The sequence below is a fragment of the Trachymyrmex septentrionalis genome, unplaced genomic scaffold (assembly GCF_001594115.1).
Source record: "Trachymyrmex septentrionalis isolate Tsep2-gDNA-1 unplaced genomic scaffold, Tsep1.0 scaffold76, whole genome shotgun sequence".
Taxonomy (NCBI): Eukaryota; Metazoa; Arthropoda; class Insecta; order Hymenoptera; family Formicidae; genus Trachymyrmex; species Trachymyrmex septentrionalis.
Window position 1 is genome coordinate 574,880 of NW_017305947.1, and position 23,214 is coordinate 598,093.

Consider the following 23,214-nt stretch of genomic DNA (forward strand, 5'->3'; position numbering starts at 1 on the left):
AGAGAATCACACAGAAAAATTGAAAGATATGCAAATACGATCGCAAGAGATCGCGAGATTTTATATCTCGATCTAAAACAAAGTAGTTTCCGCATGACGGTCGCTCATTCACGGCGTCTAGCCGTTCACGAGTGTGTAAATAAAAAGCGGAGAACCTCATATTCCGAGTACTGATTCTCTACAATACCGTGAAGCACATATAGACACATATACACATATAGACACATGCCGATACTTGTTCGCACACATAACGGGCCACGAAAAAATATGTGGCAGGTGGTGGCATAATAGTTTGCATATTCATTGGTTTTCTGGCTTATCGAGTTCGTATCAGCAAAGGCTGCTTAATTGACTTCAGATTCTCTCATTAGTGCGAATGGGTTAATTCCGAAACTGTGCTGTAATGTCGAGGCATCAGAATCCGAAATGCAAAAGAAATGCTTGAAACGGAAGTTTAGTTTGAGCAGTTAATCCTTCGATTCCACTTTCGCTTTTTCCAATATTTCGATTAAAAAAAAATTCTTTATGTTTATTTTAATAAAAGTTATAAGCATTAAATTGAATCATACTACTATAATGTGAATCCAGAAAATTGTTTCTTTCAAGATTTTCTGGTAATTCGTAAAAAAAAATCCCGTCACTTCTACGAAGACTGATGTATAGGTTCGTCATATAATTTACGATATTACGTTTTGCGATTGTTACTCCGCAATTACGGAAAACGTTATACGCGAACGGCGCATCTGTAAAGTTCAATGAGTCGTGATATTTATCGCTGAATGCGCACATAATTCTCAAATTCTTGGGGCGATTCTTTAGCGGCAGCGACGTTTACTTTCTATGGCGAACAACAATCACGATGATTCTATACTCCGATAATTGACGTGCGGCTCGTGTAAAACTTCCATAGGTTACTTCGTACATCGCTCTTTTACTTTGAGAGCTTCGGTCGTCCATCGCAACGCGAACTTAGAAAATTCCCCGGAACTTTCAGAAGCGAATTCGTGCACGCAGCGACAGAATTCGACGTCCCACGCGTCTCTAGACCTCATAATCAAGGATGTAATTTCGAGCAGTTATATCCAGAACAATTTGCCGGGCACTTGCCGTAGCGTCTACTCGGTTGAAAAGAGTAAATAATACCGGACGAATGCCTCGCGAGTTATTAGCGAGGAGGAATGCGCGGGAAACTTTCCAGACTGTTTCCACGGGACAAGAGAGTCCATAAACTTGCGACATAAACTTCTGGAAATTCCGTCGTTCTAGAATACATCGTGAATACATAAGCGAAATTTACTGCGGTACTTTCTAGCTTGGGCAAAGTACGAGATTCTCTGAATTTACGCCAGTAATTCTATTTTACTTTTCGAAGCTCTCCACGTTCCACATTAAATTTCTAAATAGCAAAAACCTTTTGCTCTTTCAATTTTAATTTAGTATCCATAAAGAGGGAATATTAGTTTTCCTTCTTCGTATTTCAAGATCACCGACATGTATGTGCGTTTTGTGTATTAATATTATTAAGATTCGCAGATATATAAGCATTTTAATAATATTAGTAGTTGAAGATATATTATTTTCATTTGAGAACGAGAATTATTTTTAATTTGCATTTAATCGCAAAAAAAAAAAAGAAAAATTACAAACAGGATGTTTTCCACAAACGGATATTCCCATACGTACATACAGAGAGATCTCTAAAATGGTAATACTGAATTATTCCTGCATGCGCACACCACAGCGTGACTATCACATTGCAACCGCGCCCACAGATAATTCTTAAAAGCGATCGATTTTTCTGGTAGCTACTCGGTCGACAGCAGTAAACTTGAGAGTAAAAATCGATCGTTCTGCATATGGAATCTTGAACAGATTTTCTTCTCGTCTCTGCGACTCACATCGTGATTTAATCTGTTCTGAAATACTACGTCAGGAGAATCGCGATTCCATCTGTATCGGTCGACCAAGTCCACAACACAATCTTAACGCAACGTACTTATAGACGGCCGCAAGCCTCTACCGGGTGTTCGATTGAGAATTTATTTGAATTCAATATTTAATAAAGTCAAATGCTATATTATTTATTCATTGAATTTTTTTCATTTTCTCCATTTTATTGATTAAACTTCTGACTAAATCATTGCTTATATAAAATCCAATTAAAATATATATAATCCAGTAAGCACCAACTAACAGTAACATAACGTTGATGTTATCAGGAAAAATTAATTTTGTTAAAGTATTTAACAATTTAGTTAGATATAAATCCGTGAAAATAATTTTGATTGGATTATCAAAATAATTCTATAAAACGCTAAAACATTAATGACAATGCTGCCAAAAGCAATCAATTAAATATCCTACATAACTATATTGATGATTCAAACAAAATTATTTGTTGTATCTAATTAAATTTTTAGATACTTGAGCAAAACTGTATACTATTAATTGGTGCTTATTAAATAACCGTTCTTTAACACTTTTCATAAATGTGCCGATAAATATAACATAGAATAATGTATTACATATATATTCAATATCTTAGCATAACATACATTTTAAAGAAAATAATTGATGTGCTCTTGTTTTTATATCAATTAACATTGTTTTATTATATTATTTCATCATACATGGACACGTGATACAAATAATCGTTTAAAACAATTAGAACGTTAAAGGTTCTGTGTGGATATCAAAATGATCGTAGAATCTATGTTAATGAGAAAAATGGGCATTTATTATTTATATCGTGTTCTGACAATCAACAATCTACTACGCAGCGAGTATACGTTCGTGTTGAGAAAGTGCCATAACTTTGTGGCCCGTAATGATTATAATCTTAACTTTGTTACCTGTAATCACTGCTATAATAATGTATCTTTGAATTATGTGTATTTTCAGATTTTAATTGGAGAGAAAGAGAATAAAAAATGTGGCTTCTAGTTTACACGTATTGTAAAAAAACCCTTCTCTACAATGGCACAAAAGTATTATCAATAGAAATTTGTATATCTTCTTCCATTTACTCAAATATATATATAATTTAAAGTTAACTATATTTATTTAAGTGTTAAAATAAATTTATATTCTTCGTATTTATTAATAATTTTTTTTTAGAAAAAACGGTCTATATCGCGCGACGTGGAACTTTTCTAAATTTTTACAGCGATAAAATATTTTTAATAAAAAATTGGCATATATTATATAAAATATATTTTATTTAATAAACAATAACTTAGTCCCACACAGAATACCAGTAAGTTTAAGAAGATAATTGATATTAAATCATATTGTAAAATTAATTTTATAAAAATTTTCGGTGTTTGAAAATATTGACTTACGTACTCAATCTTTCTCAATTTTTTCAAGTGGCAAATCTTTACAAATTATTGTATTATTTATTACCTTCTTCCACCCATCAGTTGTCAAGTTGACTTTGTCACCTTAAATTAACGCAGTCAATTTTATACATCTCCCGTTATATTATATCGAGAGTTGATATATATTGAGTATAAATCGATTTGTTAATCGTCCCTGAAGCCATGTATGCATAATATCTGCAAATTAATTATGATAGCAACGCACAAGAGAATGCATTGAGTGGCCCACAGATAAGTATTAAAGATTGACATTTGCAAATAAAGTGCCTCGATGCAGTCACTGTCAGTCAGTAATACCGGCAGCTGAATTAAATTTTCGAAAAAAATGGCCTTAATTATATATGAAGAAACAAAATAATTATTAAAATATAAAATTTGATGTACGCAAATAAAATTATAATTAAGTGATATTCGTATACGAATCAAGGTTATTCAATATACTCGTATTAGGACGGTGCGTTTTATGGATAATGCGCAATAAATATCTAATTTCAGATTTCATTAAACAATTATGACAACAACCTGTTCTCACGCGCGATACGATAATTCCGCTAATTAGAGCACGTTAACTCGTCTCTTCAATGTTCATTCTTACTCAATTATCGCACATTTAGAATTGAACATATTATACACTTTATTATATAATAAGTAAAAATTCTTCGGTCTTTTGATTTTCTTGTAAGATATGACCTCTGGATTTAATACGTTTTTAATGAAAAATATTTTAAAGAAACGATTAACAGAAAAATTTACTTAATCGTTTTCGAGAGATTCTGCGAATTTTTGTACCGCTTTGCATTTTTGTCAAAAATATTTAACGACAGTCCTCGACAACGCCCATATAAATATAAGAGAGCACAGCGCTGTTTTGTTGCTCGATATGTTTAATTAGCATAATTTCATGCCCGCCAGTACTGGCAGGTGGGACATGAGCGAACGGCGCCGCTTCCGGCAGGCATTCGAGGAGAGTCACTGCTACTTCGACGCGATTTATTTAACCCAATTACGCGAAAAAGTAAAGTGAACGGCCAATGCTCGAAATTATTTTTATTACATTTCCTATAATCAAAACTGAATACAATAGCAACTAATCAACGCATAAAAGCATTTATCGCACAGGTAAAAATATACGGTAATACATATACTATATAAAAATATGAAAAAAATGCAATTTTTGAAGATTTAATCTTAAATTAAATTTTAATTATTCTTATAAAATGTAATATAGATGATAATATTATAAAATATTGGTCGTCTCGATATATAGAATAAACAGCTATTGTTTACAAAGCTTTCTTCTCCATGGAAAAACGATTTTGCTAAAGTATCTAAACATGTTGGATCAAGCACGATGAACAATGCAAAAAGTTCTAACAACCAGTTTGAGTGTCTTCTACATAATTATTTTAATAATCCAACAAAATTATTTTCAGCTCCGTGCCCAACTAAATCTACAGATACTTCAGCAAAACTGTTCTTTTCCATGCATTTTTGTGGTATATACCTATATTCGAAAATTTCAAGTCTCGAAAGATTGCTGTGGATTTTTATAACCAAGATTCTTCACCGTATAGACGACACCATTGTTTAGCGTCATCGCTATTGTTACCTCCAAAATAATATTATTTTTGTTTCTTTCCTCTCTTTCTCTGAAATGACCAATGCCGCCTGGTAACATGCAAATCCCGGCGCAATCGTTGTTACAAATTCGTGTTAGGTCGGGTCAGCTTGAGCCAAACTCGGCTCGCAGACGTGTAATCTGCCGAGCTAGCCACTAGGCGGGGTAATGATACGCTCGCGATCGGCGCGGAGGGGTATCAAGATAGTAGTAGCCGCACTAGTATCGCTATAGAAAGAGGTGGTCGAACGCGCGGTGGTGAGTACTTGGTGAGACAAGTCGGAGCTTCGAGAGACGGGAGCGATCTATATTTACGTACCTGACGCGAACGCCTGATCTAGACATATAGCCATCGACCAATTCACCGTATACTGTATTTCCACCGTCATTCGCTAAACGCGAGTAAAACGGCCGGCGGAACACCCTACAAATCTGTCATTGAATAATATGACTCGATTCTCCCGGCGTGCAATTCGAACGCGTTCTTTGAAGAACTACACCGATGAACCTTGTAATTTTATATACGGTTTTATGAAAAACTTTACTACGTTCGTAACATTTTTTTTGTCTTAAAAGTCTTACTGGTTTTGCAGAATATTAAAAAAAAACACAAAAAATTGAGTATTCATACAAAATTTGTAATTAAAAATTAAGATACGTTTTTGTCTAGCAGGGATTATTATTTATTTATTTATTTATTTTATAAGAATTTAAGTAATAATGTCATTTTTTCGAGCTATTTTTTGTCTCGGACTTTAATAATTCCATCTGAACGTTGCGGTGTGTTATTACGTTTCCTCGCGTTTTTATGTTATGCGAAAACATTCATTCCACAGTTTCTCGCGGAACGTTAACTAATTAAACGTCAGGAAAAGAACCAGATCTATAATTGCGTAAAACTGTAACTGTCAGTAAGTGGTGCGAAATGTGCATCTAATGTAAGTTAGCAAGGATGCTGCAATACACTAGGCGGGATTATTTTACGCCACTTGCCTCTAAATGCACATCGCAGTTGTATAAATTTTTTACGGCTACGCCCCCTTGTAATATTTTTCCATTCAGTGCGCTGTAAGTTGCCATTTTGCGATAATCGTTATAAATTCATTCACATCTCCAAAAATAGACAATAAAAGAATACAAAAATTAAACAATTTAAAATATTTTCACACTTTTAAACACTTTTACCATATCAGAAATATCAATGATACATCCAAATGCCATTAAGCTTCAGCAATTAAATATTAAGTATTGTGTTATTGTGAGATTAATTATCATAAGATTAATAAAAATATTAAATAATGAAACTTATTAATGTAACACGTCTTTCTGCACTATAATTAAGATATATACATGCTAGTTTTGTTTAACAGGACATTCAGTAAATACGGGTTTGTTAACAAAGCAAAAATTATCTGTATACGATCACTATTAAATCTTCAATTGAGTGTCTTTAAATCTGGACATATTTCGACAGTTTTTTAACGATGTAACACGCGCGATTCCAAATATGATCCTGAGAATTAATTGCCGGGCAAGAATTCGGCTCCTAGTATAGACTCTGAGATAATTTTTGTACTTGAATCGAAAGCTATTCGCTCTAATTGTAAGTCAGTCTGTAATAATACCGGTTGAGAGAATAATAGAGGTGCAATGCGCGTTGCAAAAGATATCGTACACGCAACTACCGTGTGGTAATAGTAATTAACTTTGCACAAGGATGTCGCTCGTTCGACAATTTGATAGAATTAGTTTCTTACTTTTTAACAAACGCGTATCCTCGAACGTACACGGAAAGAACGACTTTGCTAAAACTCTAAAATTTTACTGGTCTGAAAAAAAAAAATAATTTTATTGGACCTTTAAAATAATTATGTTTAAGTTTCCAACAAAATTATTCTCACGTCTATATTCAGCCAAATTTTAAATCTTTCTGCAAATCGTTTTTTCCATGCAAATTTTTATAAACATATTTCTATTTTATGAGTTAATATTTATTACACTTTGACACAAATTTGTATTTGCAATTTTACAAATGTTTTTGTAATCTATTAGATACAGAGACAAATTAAAATTTATTTTATTTATAGTTAAACTCTACGAGAGAGAAATACGATCATAAATTAAATTATTAAGATATGTATGCATCGTATCGATTACGGAACGTATGTCTATGTATCAGCGCAAATAGATTATATGAGGCATTTACGTCATTATACGTTACGGAAAACAAATTACATCAGTCGGGATCCTCGCGGCTATACTAGTTGACTTATACACGCTTCCTTCGCTAAAAAATAAAGCTACATGTTTCGACGCATAGAATATGAGTCAAAGCGTCCTTTAGAGACATGCGATGTTATATACTTGTATTCATATAATTCGTCGATACGCATGATATATCATGAGATATCAATCATGATATATCATGAGATAATCAATCATTATATTCGATTTCAATTTATCGGCTATTATAAAAGAGTAACTAAGCACCTCGAAAAAAAAAATTTCCAACAGGAGTGGTTGGCAAACTTCATGTTTTGCACTGCTGACAATTAATAGCGATAAAAAACGATCGGCTATATTTCGCTGCGATTGATCATGTACGGCGTAGAATCGCTGTCCGATTTCTTACGCAAATACGGTGCCTTTCACTGAATCAAAGAATTAAAGGACTGAAGAGGGAACCTAATAGTGGTGAGAGGGGACTAAAGCATGACGAGAAATTTAATTGCCTCTTAATTGTACAACTTTTTTCAACATCAATTTATAAAATTATCTGTCATTATTAAACTTATGCAATACATCAGATTCAAAACAAATTATCCACTTTATATCTAAAGAAATAAAAAAAGATTACAAACGGAAACATTAAATTACCATAATTTTTACAATGTCGAAAATTTATAAATTCTTACTTACAAAATTAATATACAATATATATTTTTTATATAAATGTTGAATACACAAGAATTATTGTTTGCCACTTGCGCTAAAAGTCGATTCTACTTTCGTTTGCGGAATAAAAACGATTAAAGACAGAAAAGCAAGATTTATCGAGTTAACCTTCATTCCTTTATCTTTAAAAAAAACAGAAGGGTTAAATTACCTAAAATAGCGTTGCTCGGTGCATTTCAAGGTTCACCAGTAGCCTCTCTTTTACGCCAAAAACAGAAAGCTCGATATAAAACCGCACTACAACAGAAGATGATGAAGTCGAAAAGGGGCTCCGAGCTACCCTGTGTTTATACGGCGCGGTTCGCCGCCCCGTGAGCATTAGCTCTATCTTTCTACCGCCCAATCTCGCGTTTCTGAAATGCAAATTCTACCGAAACGAGCGGATGGCGAAATGAAGGGATGCAGCGCGACGACGACGAACTAACCGTTGGTTCCCTTGACTTATCCGGGACGCGTTGCATTAGTCGGGACGGAACGGAAGTCTCCCTGATAGCTTCGATCGTAAAGTCGCGAAACAGAGTCCATCCTATTGGAGTATATTTCACTGTATTTTCAAAAATGCAGTTATGTTATTAAAAATATCGAAATACATATAATTTAAACCATCAGAGAATATTTTGTAATTAATCTAACGAGAAAGTAATCTGGCGCTAACAGTTTAATTTAAATTTACATTAGGATTTAAATATAAAAAAAAATATTACATTAATTGCGCCGTTAATAAAAAAGTTAGTACCTTGTTGCAAAATATTACTAGGTATATTACACGTATAAACGCATTATGAACGTGAAGACAGAAACCAACTATTTCTAAGTTTATTTTAAGAAATACGATGATATATCGTAGTCAGTGTTGACATATGTCGAGTTCACAAAGGTCCCGTTACTTAGATCTGTCATTTTCTTATAGCAAATTCTCACGTGATTTTCAATAGACTTGTTATTTACAAGAGAAGAGTGTAAGAAACTATAAATTTATAATGCCAAACAAACATGATGGAACTTGCAAAAGCGTAATAATTTAATCAAAAACTTCTTCTAAATAGACTAAATTAATCGATATATAAATAAAATCTGTGAATCTTTAATATATATTTAACATATACATCATCTATTCGTCATTATTTGTATCCACTTCTAACAATTAATTTCAGTTATTTTTCGCGTTTATTGAATACTAAAAAATAAAGTGACAAAAATTAGATTAAAAAATGTTGTTTTAGATAATAATACAACATTTAATCTAATATCATGAAATCAGGCTTACATTTTTGGAAGATTAATATTTATGAAAACTTCGCGAACCAAAAAATGTACATACGTTAATTTTGTTAAACCTTGCAAGAGAACTGGCACCAGCATCAATTTCGTTGTGCCTGGGGAGTAAGCCACACCCTAATAGGAAGGCGAATTCAGGATACGCCAACCATCGGGTATACAGAGTGCGACACGGGGAGTGAATTCTGTCACGAAAGAAGGGCAGCGGTGGTACTTGAACTAATGACAGGACTGCCTAATTAGTAAGACGCATTCATAGGGAATCAGTTTACGAATTATGCACTTTACGAATAAACAATAGCAATAATATCAAAAGACTACTTAATATAATTACAATTCTTCATAAATATTTTTAAATGACACTTTCAAATTTCTATGTTTTTACCCTGAATTGCTATATCAGTTATTGTCACAATTTCTTTGATTTGACGATGAAATTCCCAGCACACAATCCGACCTTATTCGTCGTGTCACGTTGACATACGTTTAAATGACATTAATTCTCTTATCCTAAAATATTTTTTACATTGTTTTAATTTTATATTAATTATTTAACTGTATGTTTCTTATTTTAATAATATATATGTTTTCACATCTATAAATCGTGTTGAATTCAAGATTTGCAGTGTCACAAATAAGCAGCAAGAATTTTTAATAAATTGATTGATTGTTTCTTATTTGATCATATCGTTCTTAATCGAATAGCTGGTGAATTCTCAGCGACATTAAATGCTAATTCGTGAAATAACTTCATGTTGCTTTCGGGGTTGAATAAGCCATGTTTCTCGAAGGGAAATTGTACACACGCACACGCAGCAGCCTTAATCCGCCTATCCTTCTCCGAGGCTAGCCATGTGTAATTACGATCATCAAGCCCTCTATTCTCGCGGTGAGAAAAACGGACGCTTGAAAAAGCAAATGACAGCCTCTGGTGACGTAATGACAATGAGAATACCCACCTCTGCTTGGCACAGGAAGTGCTCGCTACGCCGGAGAACCGAACGGCCGAGTCGGGCCGCCGGTGTCATACATCGGCGTCTTCTTCGTGTAACGAATAAATGACTAAATTGCCGCGAAACGATTGCCGCTAATTATCGACCTTCGACAAATAACAAAAAGCGACGCTCCGCGAAATGATTGGAAAAAACGCTCACTGAACGAGACGAATCAACAACGAAATCAGTCTTCGCGTGAAAGTCTTGTGGAACTGGATATTATAATAATATCCGACGTAAGATAAAAACGGAAATTTAAATTAACTCGGCAAATATAGGTATATCTGAAAATTATCAGGTCTAAGTATACTTGCTCAACGATAAACATTGCGACACATTTAAAATGATTGATATCTTCTACTTGGAAGTTTCCAATCATTATAAAGTATAAAATTTCTTGATAATAGTATTTTTAAATAAATTCAGAAAAACAATACCGAATAATTCTTTTTTAAATACAGTTTAATTAGCAATAGTTGAAGGAAAAGATCTAGAAGAAGATTTTAAAAGTTCCCTTCTTTCTCTCCTAAGAATACAGAAAAATTCTTGTTGGAGCGAATACCAAAGCTCGTCCAAGCCATTAGCAATTTAAATCACATTATTGTTACTCTTCCATAACGAATTAGCCATTTGGTAATAGCTATTTGGTAATAGTATAGTTATCAGCGAAAAACGTAGAATAACACGGTTATGTCTTATTCGTCAACTGTGGAGAAGGACGCAATAAATTACGCATAATGATGCCGCCTCTCGGGAATTTACAATCTAAATTTAGAAGTTCTAGTTCGCTTATAACAAATATTTCAGTCCCACGTTCCGGAGTACATTCTCACGATCTCTGATAAAGTTTCTTTTTATATATGTACCGATTATTTGCTGATATATAACTACTATAAAAATAAAATTCATATATATAAATGGATAATATTCCATACCTTATATATGTAAGGACACACAATCATTCTTCCTATTTTTTCACTAAAATTTTACAAAAAAAAAATATGATAATACAGAATATATATAACACATGCACATATATTATATCTATTAATATGCAAAATATATAAAAATTGCGTGAGTTTAAAATGAAACTAAGAAAGCCAGAGACATACATTTTGATTAAATAATATTTCACCAAAACAAAAACACTTTTATTATTTAAAAACTTGTAATATGAAAAATAATTAATAGAGATTTAATTACTCGGTTAAATCATTAATTTTCATTAATATCACAAAATTGCATCCAAGTTCTGAATGCTTTTCAATTTGGATTTATCACTCGTGCATCTTGTAATTCGGATAGTGCGAATACAAGACAAGCGGAAAGTCAACGTATTTGGACTCGAGGCCAATGATCGTTCCTGTTTTTTATTCCGGTGCACAAATTTCCGAGAAAAAGGTCATATTCGGGTCTCGTGGGCCCACATCAACGGGCTAGAAACGTGTTCGCGCGCGACTCGACAAATCGGCACAATGGGATTTGGATGCCGCGCGCGCCAAACAAATCGCGGCTAATAAGAGGTTGATGCATGGTGCCGCGAACTGGAGGGGGCCAATACATAAAAATAAGATAAATTTTACACTCGGCTGGTGATGAATGGCGGGATGAATTATTGAATAGTTAAACACACAGCGCCTTACCGGACCGGCTCGGTCTCAGGCTCGGGCCGGGTCCGAAGCCGAATGAGATACATCGTTACCGACCAGTGTGCCAGGGCCGCTTCTTGCAAAACAGAGTCTCGAATTCCATCTCGAAATATCTGATTGTGCCGATCAGATGATTTTTCGCTGCGATGAGTTTTAATAGCTCAATTATGTCAAATAATCGAGTTTAGAATCAATTCCGATTTCGATAAAGTCAGATCTTTATAACATACGAATAAATATAGAAACCCAAACAACAAGGGTGTCCGAAAAACGTCTTTGTAATATCTTTTAAACATGCTTGTTGTCTGAGGAGCTCTCTTTCACATGTTTCAATATCGAAACGAAATTCGTCTATTTTAAATAAATGCAAAGATATGCCAGATCAGGGCAGAATAAAAAAAAAAATAATGGTTGCATCATAAAGTAAAATTAAGATATTTGGCAAATATGACATATAACAAGATAAATTAAGTATGCGACGATACTATCATTACCTTTGCTTTCCGAGAGGAAAGGAGGATTCTATAGTTTTAATGGCTGGGAAAACTCGTAATCGCCTTCATCGCGAAACGCCTTACCAATGTTACATTTGAAAGGGTAATGGTGCGACGGAGGTGTACTCCGAGAAATACCAACGAGACGCAAGGCGACACATATCCCGCAACTATTTATATTTAAATTCTTTCCCGACAGATTGCCGCGCCTGATAACGCGAAATTTAAATTCCATTTAAGAAAGTGTAACGAAATTCGTATAATTCGTTGGAGGAAGTCAACACAGAGATTGAAGCACATGCGTTGTTGGTGGCATAACGCAATGAATAACAGCGATACGCGATAACGTTGTTCCATATTCAAGCTTTTAACTGTGTCGTGCAATACAATTGGTCCAATTATAACAACTTCAAGGAGATTCTTCTGCTCTTTGTACTCGAGAAAGTATAAAAAAATTTTTAAGTCAGCATCTATTTGGAACAATTTTTTTATTTCAGTTTTTTTTATTGTAATTAAAAAAAACCTCGAATCTAAAGATTTTTTTCTAAACAGGTACTGACCTCTTTGTTCCTTTCTATACCTTTTTTTGCAACGACTAATGTAAATGAACTATTTAAATTAAGACCTAACTAACGTTTAACCGTAAAACTAGCATCTATAAATTTAATTAATTTTTATAAAATGTTCACGCCTGGCTTTATGGAAAAACAATCCTCGCAAATCAATGGATCAATATTCGTTGGACAGCCGTGCTGATTCCATATATCAGTACACTCAAAAAGATACGACGGTAGCTCGTTTCTCAGATCAGCAGATCGTGGTCGTAAAATGTAAAAAAATTTCCCATTAAAACAAATCAAGTAAATAAAATCGTCATTACGAATACGAAGCTGTATAACTTCTTATCGCACATCGAAATTGGTCGTTCGAGATTATGAAGTTTGAAAGCTCCGGATTCAACACCTTTCCTTCTCTCTCTTTCTGTAGGTATGCCATTTCATCTGTCCTGTCTCTTTTTATCCGTCTTATCCCTTTCGAGTTCACCTTCAAGATAGGTCTTCTTTCTCTCTCTCTCTCTCTCTCTCTCTCTCTCTCTCTCTCTCTCTCTCTCTCTCTCTCTCGAAGCTCGAAGGCGTTTCGGCGCTTATTGGTCTTCTCGTCGGGCGCCTCCGTTCCTGCGGCATAAATTCACCTGCGCATTTCACTTCGTTATGGCTCTATTCAGTGCCGTAACCACGCGAGGACGGGATATTCCTTGCTGTGCGGCTCATTCAGCACTCTTGAAACACCAAAAGCAACGCAGCACCAAACGCGACTGGAGAATGCGCACGATGCGTATCGTCGATTGTTTAATGCCCTCTAGAGAGCAACGCATAAACGTGATGAATGCAATCGTAAAGACGTACAAATGGCATTATTATCGAGATAATATGTTTACGCGTGGAAACGGTATGGTAAGATTAAATTAAAAAGTCCCTTTTGACAACGTTTATAATAAGATGCAAAATATGGAACGTCTACATTTTCTAGAGCAAATCCAAAGGGCGTACTTTAATTAATTTTAATGTTTCAGTTTTAATGACAGTATTGTTTCAGTAAAGTGATCCCTGACATGAGAAGATTTTGTTCAAATATCTAAAAATTTGTCTAGATATAAGTAGATCTGAAAATAATTATGTGGAACGCTCAAATTAATTGCTAGAATCTTAAAACTTTTTTGCTGCATTGTCATCAACGCTAAAGAGTCCTACGTAATTATTTTGATGGTCCAAAATTATTTGCAGATCTGTATTTAGCTAAATTTTGTAATACTCTGGCTAAAATTATTCTTTCCATTCTGTATCTAAAGAACATTGAATCTTGAATAATGGAGTACCGGCAAAGCTAATATCAAAATTCTATTCATTGGCCAGTATTCATAGTCAGTTCTTATATATTCAAGACCGTCTTAAGTTCTGTCTGTAGGTGTCACGACACAATCAGAGGGCCGCATTAGCGTCGTAAGACATCACTTAAGACGGTCTTGAAATAAGAACTGACTATAAATACTGACTGATAGTAGACAGTTCTTATAGTGGCAATCCACTATTACTACAAGGCATTTCGGGAGCAACGGCTATACATAATGCAGCATCAATCACACGTGCGACAAGGAGCATCTTTATAATTGGATACGAGGTGTTAAATCTGCTGGGTGTGGCTATACACGAGAGTTATGCCCGCCACCAATAATCCTCTTGTCGCAAGCGCTATACATATGTATTACACCTACATGGCCGCAACGCATCACGGCGCTGACTAACGTAAGGGAAGTCTATTAAATTACAGCGTGCGCGTCTACGATGTAGAAAGTAGGTAAGCGATATCCTCTTTTAATGCAGAGTGATATCGCAGGTAGTACATGTGAGAAATCAAACAGATCTATTTTTACTTTAATAAACGAAATTTATAACGGGGAGAAATGTATACTTATGTGAAATACGTCCGATTGAAAGAACACGAGTTCAATTTTACGAGTTGAGTCCTACTATATATCTCTAGCATGTAGAGTAAAAATTGCATAAATTAGAGTGTCATCTATAGACACAAGCATCATGAATTAATTTGCAACTCGTTGAATAAAACAAAAACACAACTTCTAATTTATATAGACTATCGTCATTTTCAGAACACTTCGATGTATATTATAGTCTTTCGTCGATCGTCGGTTAAGTATCCCCGAGCCATGCAACTAATGGTTAATGATAAAATCGATTTGTGATCTTAGTTAGCCGTAATGTAAATAAATGTGGCATATATTATAAGTGATATCGGTGATGCTTAATGTATAACGAAAATCTTAGCACGCCTGGGAGGCTTCGGCCACAGTCTTCAACTGGTTGAATGGAGCAAAGGTCTTAAAAGCGGGTTCATTACAGAGCTATAAATGCACGTCATAAGGCCCTAAGGATACGCGGCAATTACTTAAGAACTAATCAGCCGAAACCTGAGTCGATGGCAGCTATCCATCAAGAAATCATCGACCTTAGTTCGAATGACCCTGCTGCGCCTTCACGTTACTTACGATGCTCATTGAGAATTTTCGGTTTTTTCGTTTCCCCGTTGTAATTGAAAAATCTTAAGTAATCCCTTATAAAAATTACTAAAGCTTTATACTTTCTCATTTAAAAAATCTCGGGATTTTTTCCGTTATAATTGAAAAATCTTCAGTGATTCTTTGTAAACAGGTTCTTTTTTTACAAAGAATTACTAAATCTTTATAGTTTAGCCTTCGATTTTAAATTTAATAAATTTGCAAAAAAAAAACATCCTAATCAAAAAAAGAAATAATCCTATTTTCAATCAAAGCGAATCTCAGTGTTTGATAAAATTCATTTGCAAATTTGTAAATATATTTTTTCATTCTATTATATAAACTAGTATCAATTCGGTCTGAGGAACTTGAAACGCAATCACAAACTGAAAATAACAATCAACATCAAGTTTTACATTGACCATCAATTTTAATGATGTGTTAATAAGCATCTTAAAACACTGTAAAGAATTTATTGCCAAATATTAACTCTTTAATATTCTTACTTGTATCAATACGCCAATTTAGGAACAGAAATAATTTTTCAAGTCACATTTGACTAATAGAAAATAATTTTCTAAATATTTGTCATTTTATATAAAAAGGAAACTTTAGCGTTAATTAATTAATATGAAATTTTAAAAAATTTAATACATTTTTTATACGTTTACTATATGACTTTAAATCTTATTCTAATAAAATACAATATTTAAGTAAAAAAAATAATTTATAAAAATAGTTTTGTGTAGTCATACGTTCCTACATCATCGATAAAATCTAATCTATTTCGACAACTAATAAACATCTGTGAAAGAGACGACTCTGACGTATGCATCACTACGTGGCTACCGGTGTCGCGCGAAAGAATCTCGAAACTGCTAATGGGCGAGATACTAGATCGTGCTTCCAGGGAGTAGGGCGGCGGAGTGCGATTCGCGTGGTTAAAGGATCGTTCGGAGGTGGAATCGCGCGAATGATGGAACGAGAAAGAAAAAGAGAGAGAGAGAGAAGGCCTGTCCGTCTCGTGGAGAAGTGCAGTGGAGGTGAACGAGAGCGAAGAGCTGACAGTCGAACGAACGGGTCAAGATCGGGAGAGAGAGACTGACTGAAGTATAATCAGGTTTCGACTGAGTCCGCGGCCGCGTGTAATAACAGTAATCCCTCCCTGCGCCGGTAATTTGGCTGTTCGCTCAAAAACTCCAAATTATAGAAGCTGCTGTCATTAGGCCGCGGCGAGCACTGTACGCGCAGCATCGCGCTGCGTTCGCCCGCTTCCCCGAACTCGACAGAATTTTGGGGGAAACTCGACAGCAAGTTCACGTCCGATCGTTAGCGATAACGTTCCCTTGACGTTGACAAACCCCGCGGCCTGGACATTTTATAGGACTTTCGGTACGACGCTCGAGGTACGAGGATGATACGATGTTCAACGGTTCTTCGCTTGGATACTTCTTGTTAGAGTTAAGTAGCTGTCAAAGCTGGTCTGTGATGCGATTTTCGAAGTGAAAGTAATTGGCAAGTAGAAAACAAGTAAAGAATAAAAGAGAAGTATAGTAGAGAGATTTTATAATGACGTATTGATTAGAGAGAGAGAGAGCATATTGCGTACGGAAAAAAATGATTTTGCTGAAATATTTGAAAATTCAGTTAGATACAGATCTGAAAATAATTTTCAACTTTCAAGATAGTTATGTAGAAAACTCAGAGTATACTGCAAAAGATTTTGATATTTTAGTCATCAGCTTGAGCATCCTACATAATTATTTTGATAATAATTTTCAACAAATTATCCGTAGCTAAATTTTTAGATTACTTTAACGAGACTGTTCTTTCGGTATAATTTGAAGAATCTGCGTCTGATATAAAATCTTCTTTCTCACAGTCCGTATATTCAAACCATCACAGATGTCAAAAGCGCATTGTTATTTTAAAGAAAAATTTCAGCGCGATTTACATAATTTATAATTTTTGCAAACAAAAGTTTGAATAAATTGCATTCCGCTCGTGAGCCACAACAATGTTAAAATTGTATACAACTAACTCTAAATATTCTCAGCAGTATTTATTAAATCGGGAAAGCCTCGCTGTACACGACATCCAGCGCTATACACAATAGCTTTATCGATCGTCGCAGTCTTTGATAATTCATTCGCACATTCGGAGATCGAAACAAAGCGATATACTGCCCGCGCGAAATGGAATTTCACGGAATGACACTCCAAACGCGTGCTTATGTACTTTCTAAGGTGCATTCGCCTAGGACCGGCGGAGCCCGAGGGAAGGACTTCTTTGAGCGAAGGGATCCTTAGGAGCCAAAGCAACCGAAGGAGCGTAAGGGAACGAACCGGGCTGAGACGAAGCCTGCGGGCATTTTCTGGCATAGAACCCCGTTCGTTCTCCGTGCTCCTCTCTTTTCCCTCTCTCGTATCGTATCAAAGACGACTCGAGGGAAAGGAATGAGAAGAAGATCGCCGATCGTTGCCCGTATGCCTCGAACGACCGTTTAAAACTCCATTACGCTCGTTCGTGATCCTTAGCGCGATCACGGGGTACGCTCCTCCGTAGAAGGCACCTACGTGAACTGGAAAAGGGTTCGACCGATTACTCAACGTGACACGTTGATCTCGAAGCTACGGAGAAGGAAGGAGATCGTCTTCAACGTCGAGAAATTGACGCTTCTTGAGCCTGCGGGTCCACGATCGTAATCGTAGGAATACATACATTGTGTGTCCTGCTTGAATAAATATTCGAATAAGCCCTTTTTAACAATGTTACAAATATCAAAGGAGCAATGATAACTCGATCCCTTGTGTCAATAATGCTCTATTATTTTCAACTTCCACATGTACGTCAAAATATAAATCAATCCATTTCTGTAATTGAACTGCTCAGTCACGAAGTGAAAAACGTCCATATTAATGCATTTAAATTTGAATCAATACACATACATACATTTCTTCAGTTAGATTGTTTAACTTCATTATTCTAATTAACAATATGAAAAAAGGAGCATAAAAACCACAACGCAAGTTATTATAAGCGGTATGTCATATATTAAAAATATCCACAATCTTTAAAATTATAAGATATAGTATTTTAATTAAATCAACGATACATTGATTAGGACTCATTAGAAGTAGTGATAATGTATATAAGTTTAAATGTGTGAAGCAATTATACAAATTTCTTTTTTTGTAGAGTCTTTTTTGAATAGTTATCGTTAAAAAACGTCCGTGGCTGTACTTATTATCAAAGTAAAAATTGATATCCCTCGCGATTCGCATCGATTGATAGTGATACTAATTGCATAGTGTATCTTTATATTTTAAAATAAACGTTTTTTTTTTCATTTTCTTATTCCTTTTAAAAACATATTTTGTTCAAAAAACTAAATATTAATCACGTTACTCTCTCTCTCTCTCTCTCTCTCTCTCTCTCTCTCTCTCTCTTCTTTTCTATAAATTTACAAAAATTCATGAAGTCTTTCTCGTCGGACGCGATAAAAATCAGTTTTTTTTTTTCAATGAGAAAACGTACGATATATTAAATAAAAGTTCCAAGAACAGCCTTCAAAAATTAATTCAGTAAATTAATCATGCCTCCTGCCTCGCGATACTTTATGAAGACATTTAAGTGGGCACACAAGACGTCAAGTGGTTGAAGTTAATGGGCTACCCTGTATACGTATATCAGTGGCTAGCCTTCGCACATGTTCGCCTTGAGTACCGGCGAGTCTGCAAAGTACTCTGCATTTGGAAGTGCGTCTGCAATGCGTCGTTGCAACCGCGATTCATTCCGAGGTTAACAAGGTCTTGCGGAAGAACACGGGCTCGAAGGAGAGACTCGGCACGGTAAGATTTTAGTCTTCCGCTTCTAACGCAATCAGCCAAGCCGCTCCATCTCTGTCGGCTTAGCGGCCAACTACCCTAGGTGCATCCTCCTTTTGATGCATCGAACGCGCGCCGTGCCGCACGTACAACCCGTGCGACTCAGCAACCCCTGGCGATTCGCACACACCCGCGCGTAACGTAACGCACTCACGCACTCACGCGGGCGCGTGCTCGCGAGCGAAAGAGAAGCACCTGGGAGCATGCGAGAGCGTCATGAGGGGATTAAGAGCTTACCAGATTGGTGCAGATTGCCTTAATTTCTCAAGCGTCCAAGCGAGATGCACGATCTCGCGACGCGAAGCGATGAACAAATTCTCTGGCACTCGATTTGCTAACGCGATCCACCTATTTTCTTCTTTTTCGCTAAATCGACGTTGCGATTTCTTCGGCAAGATTGTGGCACTAATCACGTGTTAACTCTGAGTGTGTAAATTTATAAGTTTTTTACAATATTTTAAAGATGCTTTAAAAATATTTTAAAATTAGTATCATCGGTATTATTATGTTACTTGCTAATTTATTTGTAATTTGTAATATTACGTACTTCAGCTTTGACTTAGGACTATGTTTCAAGTTAATAATCAAGGGAAAATGTAAGATTCACGCAAAAAACATTCATTAAGCACCAAGATTCGTTTTGAATATTTCTTTTTTACTTGTTATTTCTCACAGTCACGAGTCTTTACTTCTTATTTTATAAAAAAATATTCGTTTAATTTTGTAATCTTTTCATCTACTCACTCGAAGAAATCGTATTATTTTGCAGAAAATAGAATATAGAGCATTATATACTACTTTTAAAAATATCAATTGTATTGTATATTGATATTCAATGCGTATAATACGTAAGTATTCTTAAAACGGAATTTTGAAAGTTTAAACGTTTCTACTTGTCTAATTATTTGCCAATTTGCTCATACTTCTTTTTTAGGCAATCAACCCACTGAACTACAGAACAACGGCAGAACTACGCATACCTATGCAAGTGCTGCCAATCTTAATTCCATTAACACACGCGAGCTTGATTAAACGTAACAAAACTTTTAGGACACATCAATTATCAAACTTAACTACATCAACATGATAAAATATCGTGTAAAAATAAAAAGAAATTATTAATTAATGTTTCTATTATGTCTCACGTGAACAAGAAATATCAAAATATATTAATAAATTACTTTTTAAATGTAATATACGCATTATATAAGATTCTGTAGACTTGTTAACCAACTTGATATTTTGACAGATAAAATTGCATTTAGATCAAACTACACAGGATGCTTTTTAATAATATTACGAAATCCATAATTGTCGAGTGTTTCGTCAAACGCGAATGTACGTATCTCTATAAGCAGATAGGAACTTACATTGCATTAAAGTTTCCTCGAATAATCGTGGTGTAACCGTTTGCGTCTAGAAAAACTAAATTGGCGTGAGACAGAAAGCACACAAAGAAGGAGCATCGCACGTTCGATTTGATGCGGGAAAAATAGCCTGATACACGTGTTCCATAACAAACAAACACGCGACCGTACATCTTATTCCGGCCCCATCATTGTTAATATATAACCGTATCTTGTCTGACAAATCACAAATGATCGTTTGCAGGCTTCTGGCTTCTATCTAATTCGCCGCATATGCATAGGAAACAACATTTTCTGGCGACCCGTGCACCTGCAATTTCGTCGGTCATCAGTCGCAACATTATGAACGTAACGACGGATCTTTTGTGACGCGCACCTATTATTACGCCTTGAAAACTGCTTCATGGTACTGAACATTATTTCCTTTTGCGATAGAAGCATTATTTTAATCATAATGCGATCATCGTTTTCGTATGTCGAATGAAACTTAAAAGACAAGAAAAATTACAGAAAAGTCAAGAGAAAGATCTTTGAAATACAATATTATATAATTTCTATTAAATAAATCTATTAAGTTTGTAAGCCACGAGAAACAATAATTTTGGACACAATCTAAACTGACAAACGCGAATCAAACAAATGATTAAATCAGAATTAGATCCTTATTATTTGATATTTTTCGTGAGCATAAATAGTTTTAGGAAAAGCAAATAAACTTTAATATTAATTCAACCATGTAACGCGTATAATGTTTGATTAACTATCGAATAAATTAAAGTAATATGTTTAAAATATTCCATAATAAAAGATATAAATATTAATATTAATTATGTTTTCATAAAAGTATAATTTCGTAAGAATCTGTGATAATAGACAGGTTTATAATCAATTAATAATACAAAATCAAGTGTAAGCGTACTCAAGTTACTCATGCGAGGACGTCTAACTGAATGAATGATACTGAGGTGCGTCTGTGAATCAGTCATCGACTTAACTTTACGAGCAAACGCACAACTTTACGTGCAAACACTCGGCTTCGTCCCCCCATTAGCATGGGCTTCGGACGCGTGAATTATGTATGCGTTTCGATCTGCGATACTTCGGAGCCTTTCAGGACAAATCTCATAATCTGCTTTTTAAGTCACTTCAATAATTGACCGTGCGGAAAACGCCAATTAAAGCATAAAATGTTAAATCACACTGAAAGAACTAACTTTGAGGTTTTTACGAGACAGCGATTATGCGCGATTTGATATTTTCTACTAAAATGATATTTTCCGTCGTAGTTTATTAATTATTTCGTAAAAGTTTTTATTTTTATATACTAATATTTTTTGTCTTGTTTTTAATTACATTATGATCTCGTATTCATTCCCTTCCTTATTTAGTTAATAATTATTTCCCACTACGCTTAATTACGTTAGAATGAATGTGCAACATCACCCCATCGCCTTACTCATTAATTAAACATTTACTTCTCTTTGTGAGCAAAACTCACTGCCGTAATAATGTCCATCGGTTTTCGAAAGTCCTTTGAAACATAAATCTCCGAACATTTATCTCCTATTTTTATATTTGTAAGATCAATATTCCTTTTCAGTATTTAATGTCCTTGCGTTTAAGTATGTCAAAGTAATTTGATATTCCTAAAGGCATTTCTAATCCTAAATACGTCAGATCATCACGCTTCATCTCAATACTTTAGAACGAGAACGACTTGTCGTTCGTATCGCTTCACGACTCAGAGAATAAAAAGGACCGAGTGTCACGCGTGTAGCACCAGCTTCTTTCCGTTTCCGAGTTACAAAATAACAATCAGTCGTTCTCGTTCCGTCTGTCGTGTATCGATCTAACGGACTCGCACCGACCTCTTTCCGTTCCGCCGCCGTCTCTTGGTGGCGTAGACGGTCCCCAGCTGGCTCATGGCGACGGGGTTGTTGGGGCCCGACGCCGACGTCGGAGTCGGCACCGGCGCCGAAGTAGGCGTCATCGCGGGATCAACGACGTGGGGCTGAGGGTGAGTGGCGGTCAGGGTGAGTTGCGATCCCGGGGGATAGCATGCCGCCGTCACGTAATCCGTCGGCGCGAGGGACGCGGTCGGCGGTCCACAGATCCCGGCGATCCCCGGTGCACCACCGCCCCCGCTGCCGCTTCCACCGCCGCCGCCACCGCTACCGATACCGCCGCCGCCGCCGCTGCCGCCGCCGCCGCCGCCGCCGCCGCCACCACCACCACCACCACCACCGATACCGACACCAACACCCCCGACCACCCCCAGCCCCGCCGAGGCGGTTCTGTCCAGCGCGTACACCGTGCAGACCGTGACGCCCCTTGCCTCTAGCGACGACGCTACGTCATCCTCTGTCACCGTCGGTGCCACTGCCACCAGCTGCTGGCGTCGGGGCACTTGCTCCTGATGACACCACCGTACGCGCGCGGCCGATTACGACACGGCAGCTGCGACAGCTGTTACCACCGCAAATTCGCCCTCTCGAGCGAAGTCGAGCGAAGTCCAGTG

At 35.9% G+C, this 23,214-nt stretch overlaps 1 protein-coding gene across 1 annotated transcript in view; it reads right to left on the bottom strand.

Moving 5' to 3' along the window:
- The window catches only part of LOC108754124 (circadian locomoter output cycles protein kaput), a 204,315-nt gene extending 181,497 nt beyond the window's left edge, over nucleotides 1-22,818 (bottom strand). The window contains exon 1 of the mRNA XM_018496207.1: nucleotides 22,565-22,818. Within this exon, the coding sequence (XP_018351709.1) occupies nucleotides 22,565-22,686 (122 nt within the window). The 5' untranslated portion in view covers nucleotides 22,687-22,818. The remainder of the gene's footprint in view (nucleotides 1-22,564) is intronic.
- Between the last annotated feature and the right edge of the window lie 396 nt (nucleotides 22,819-23,214).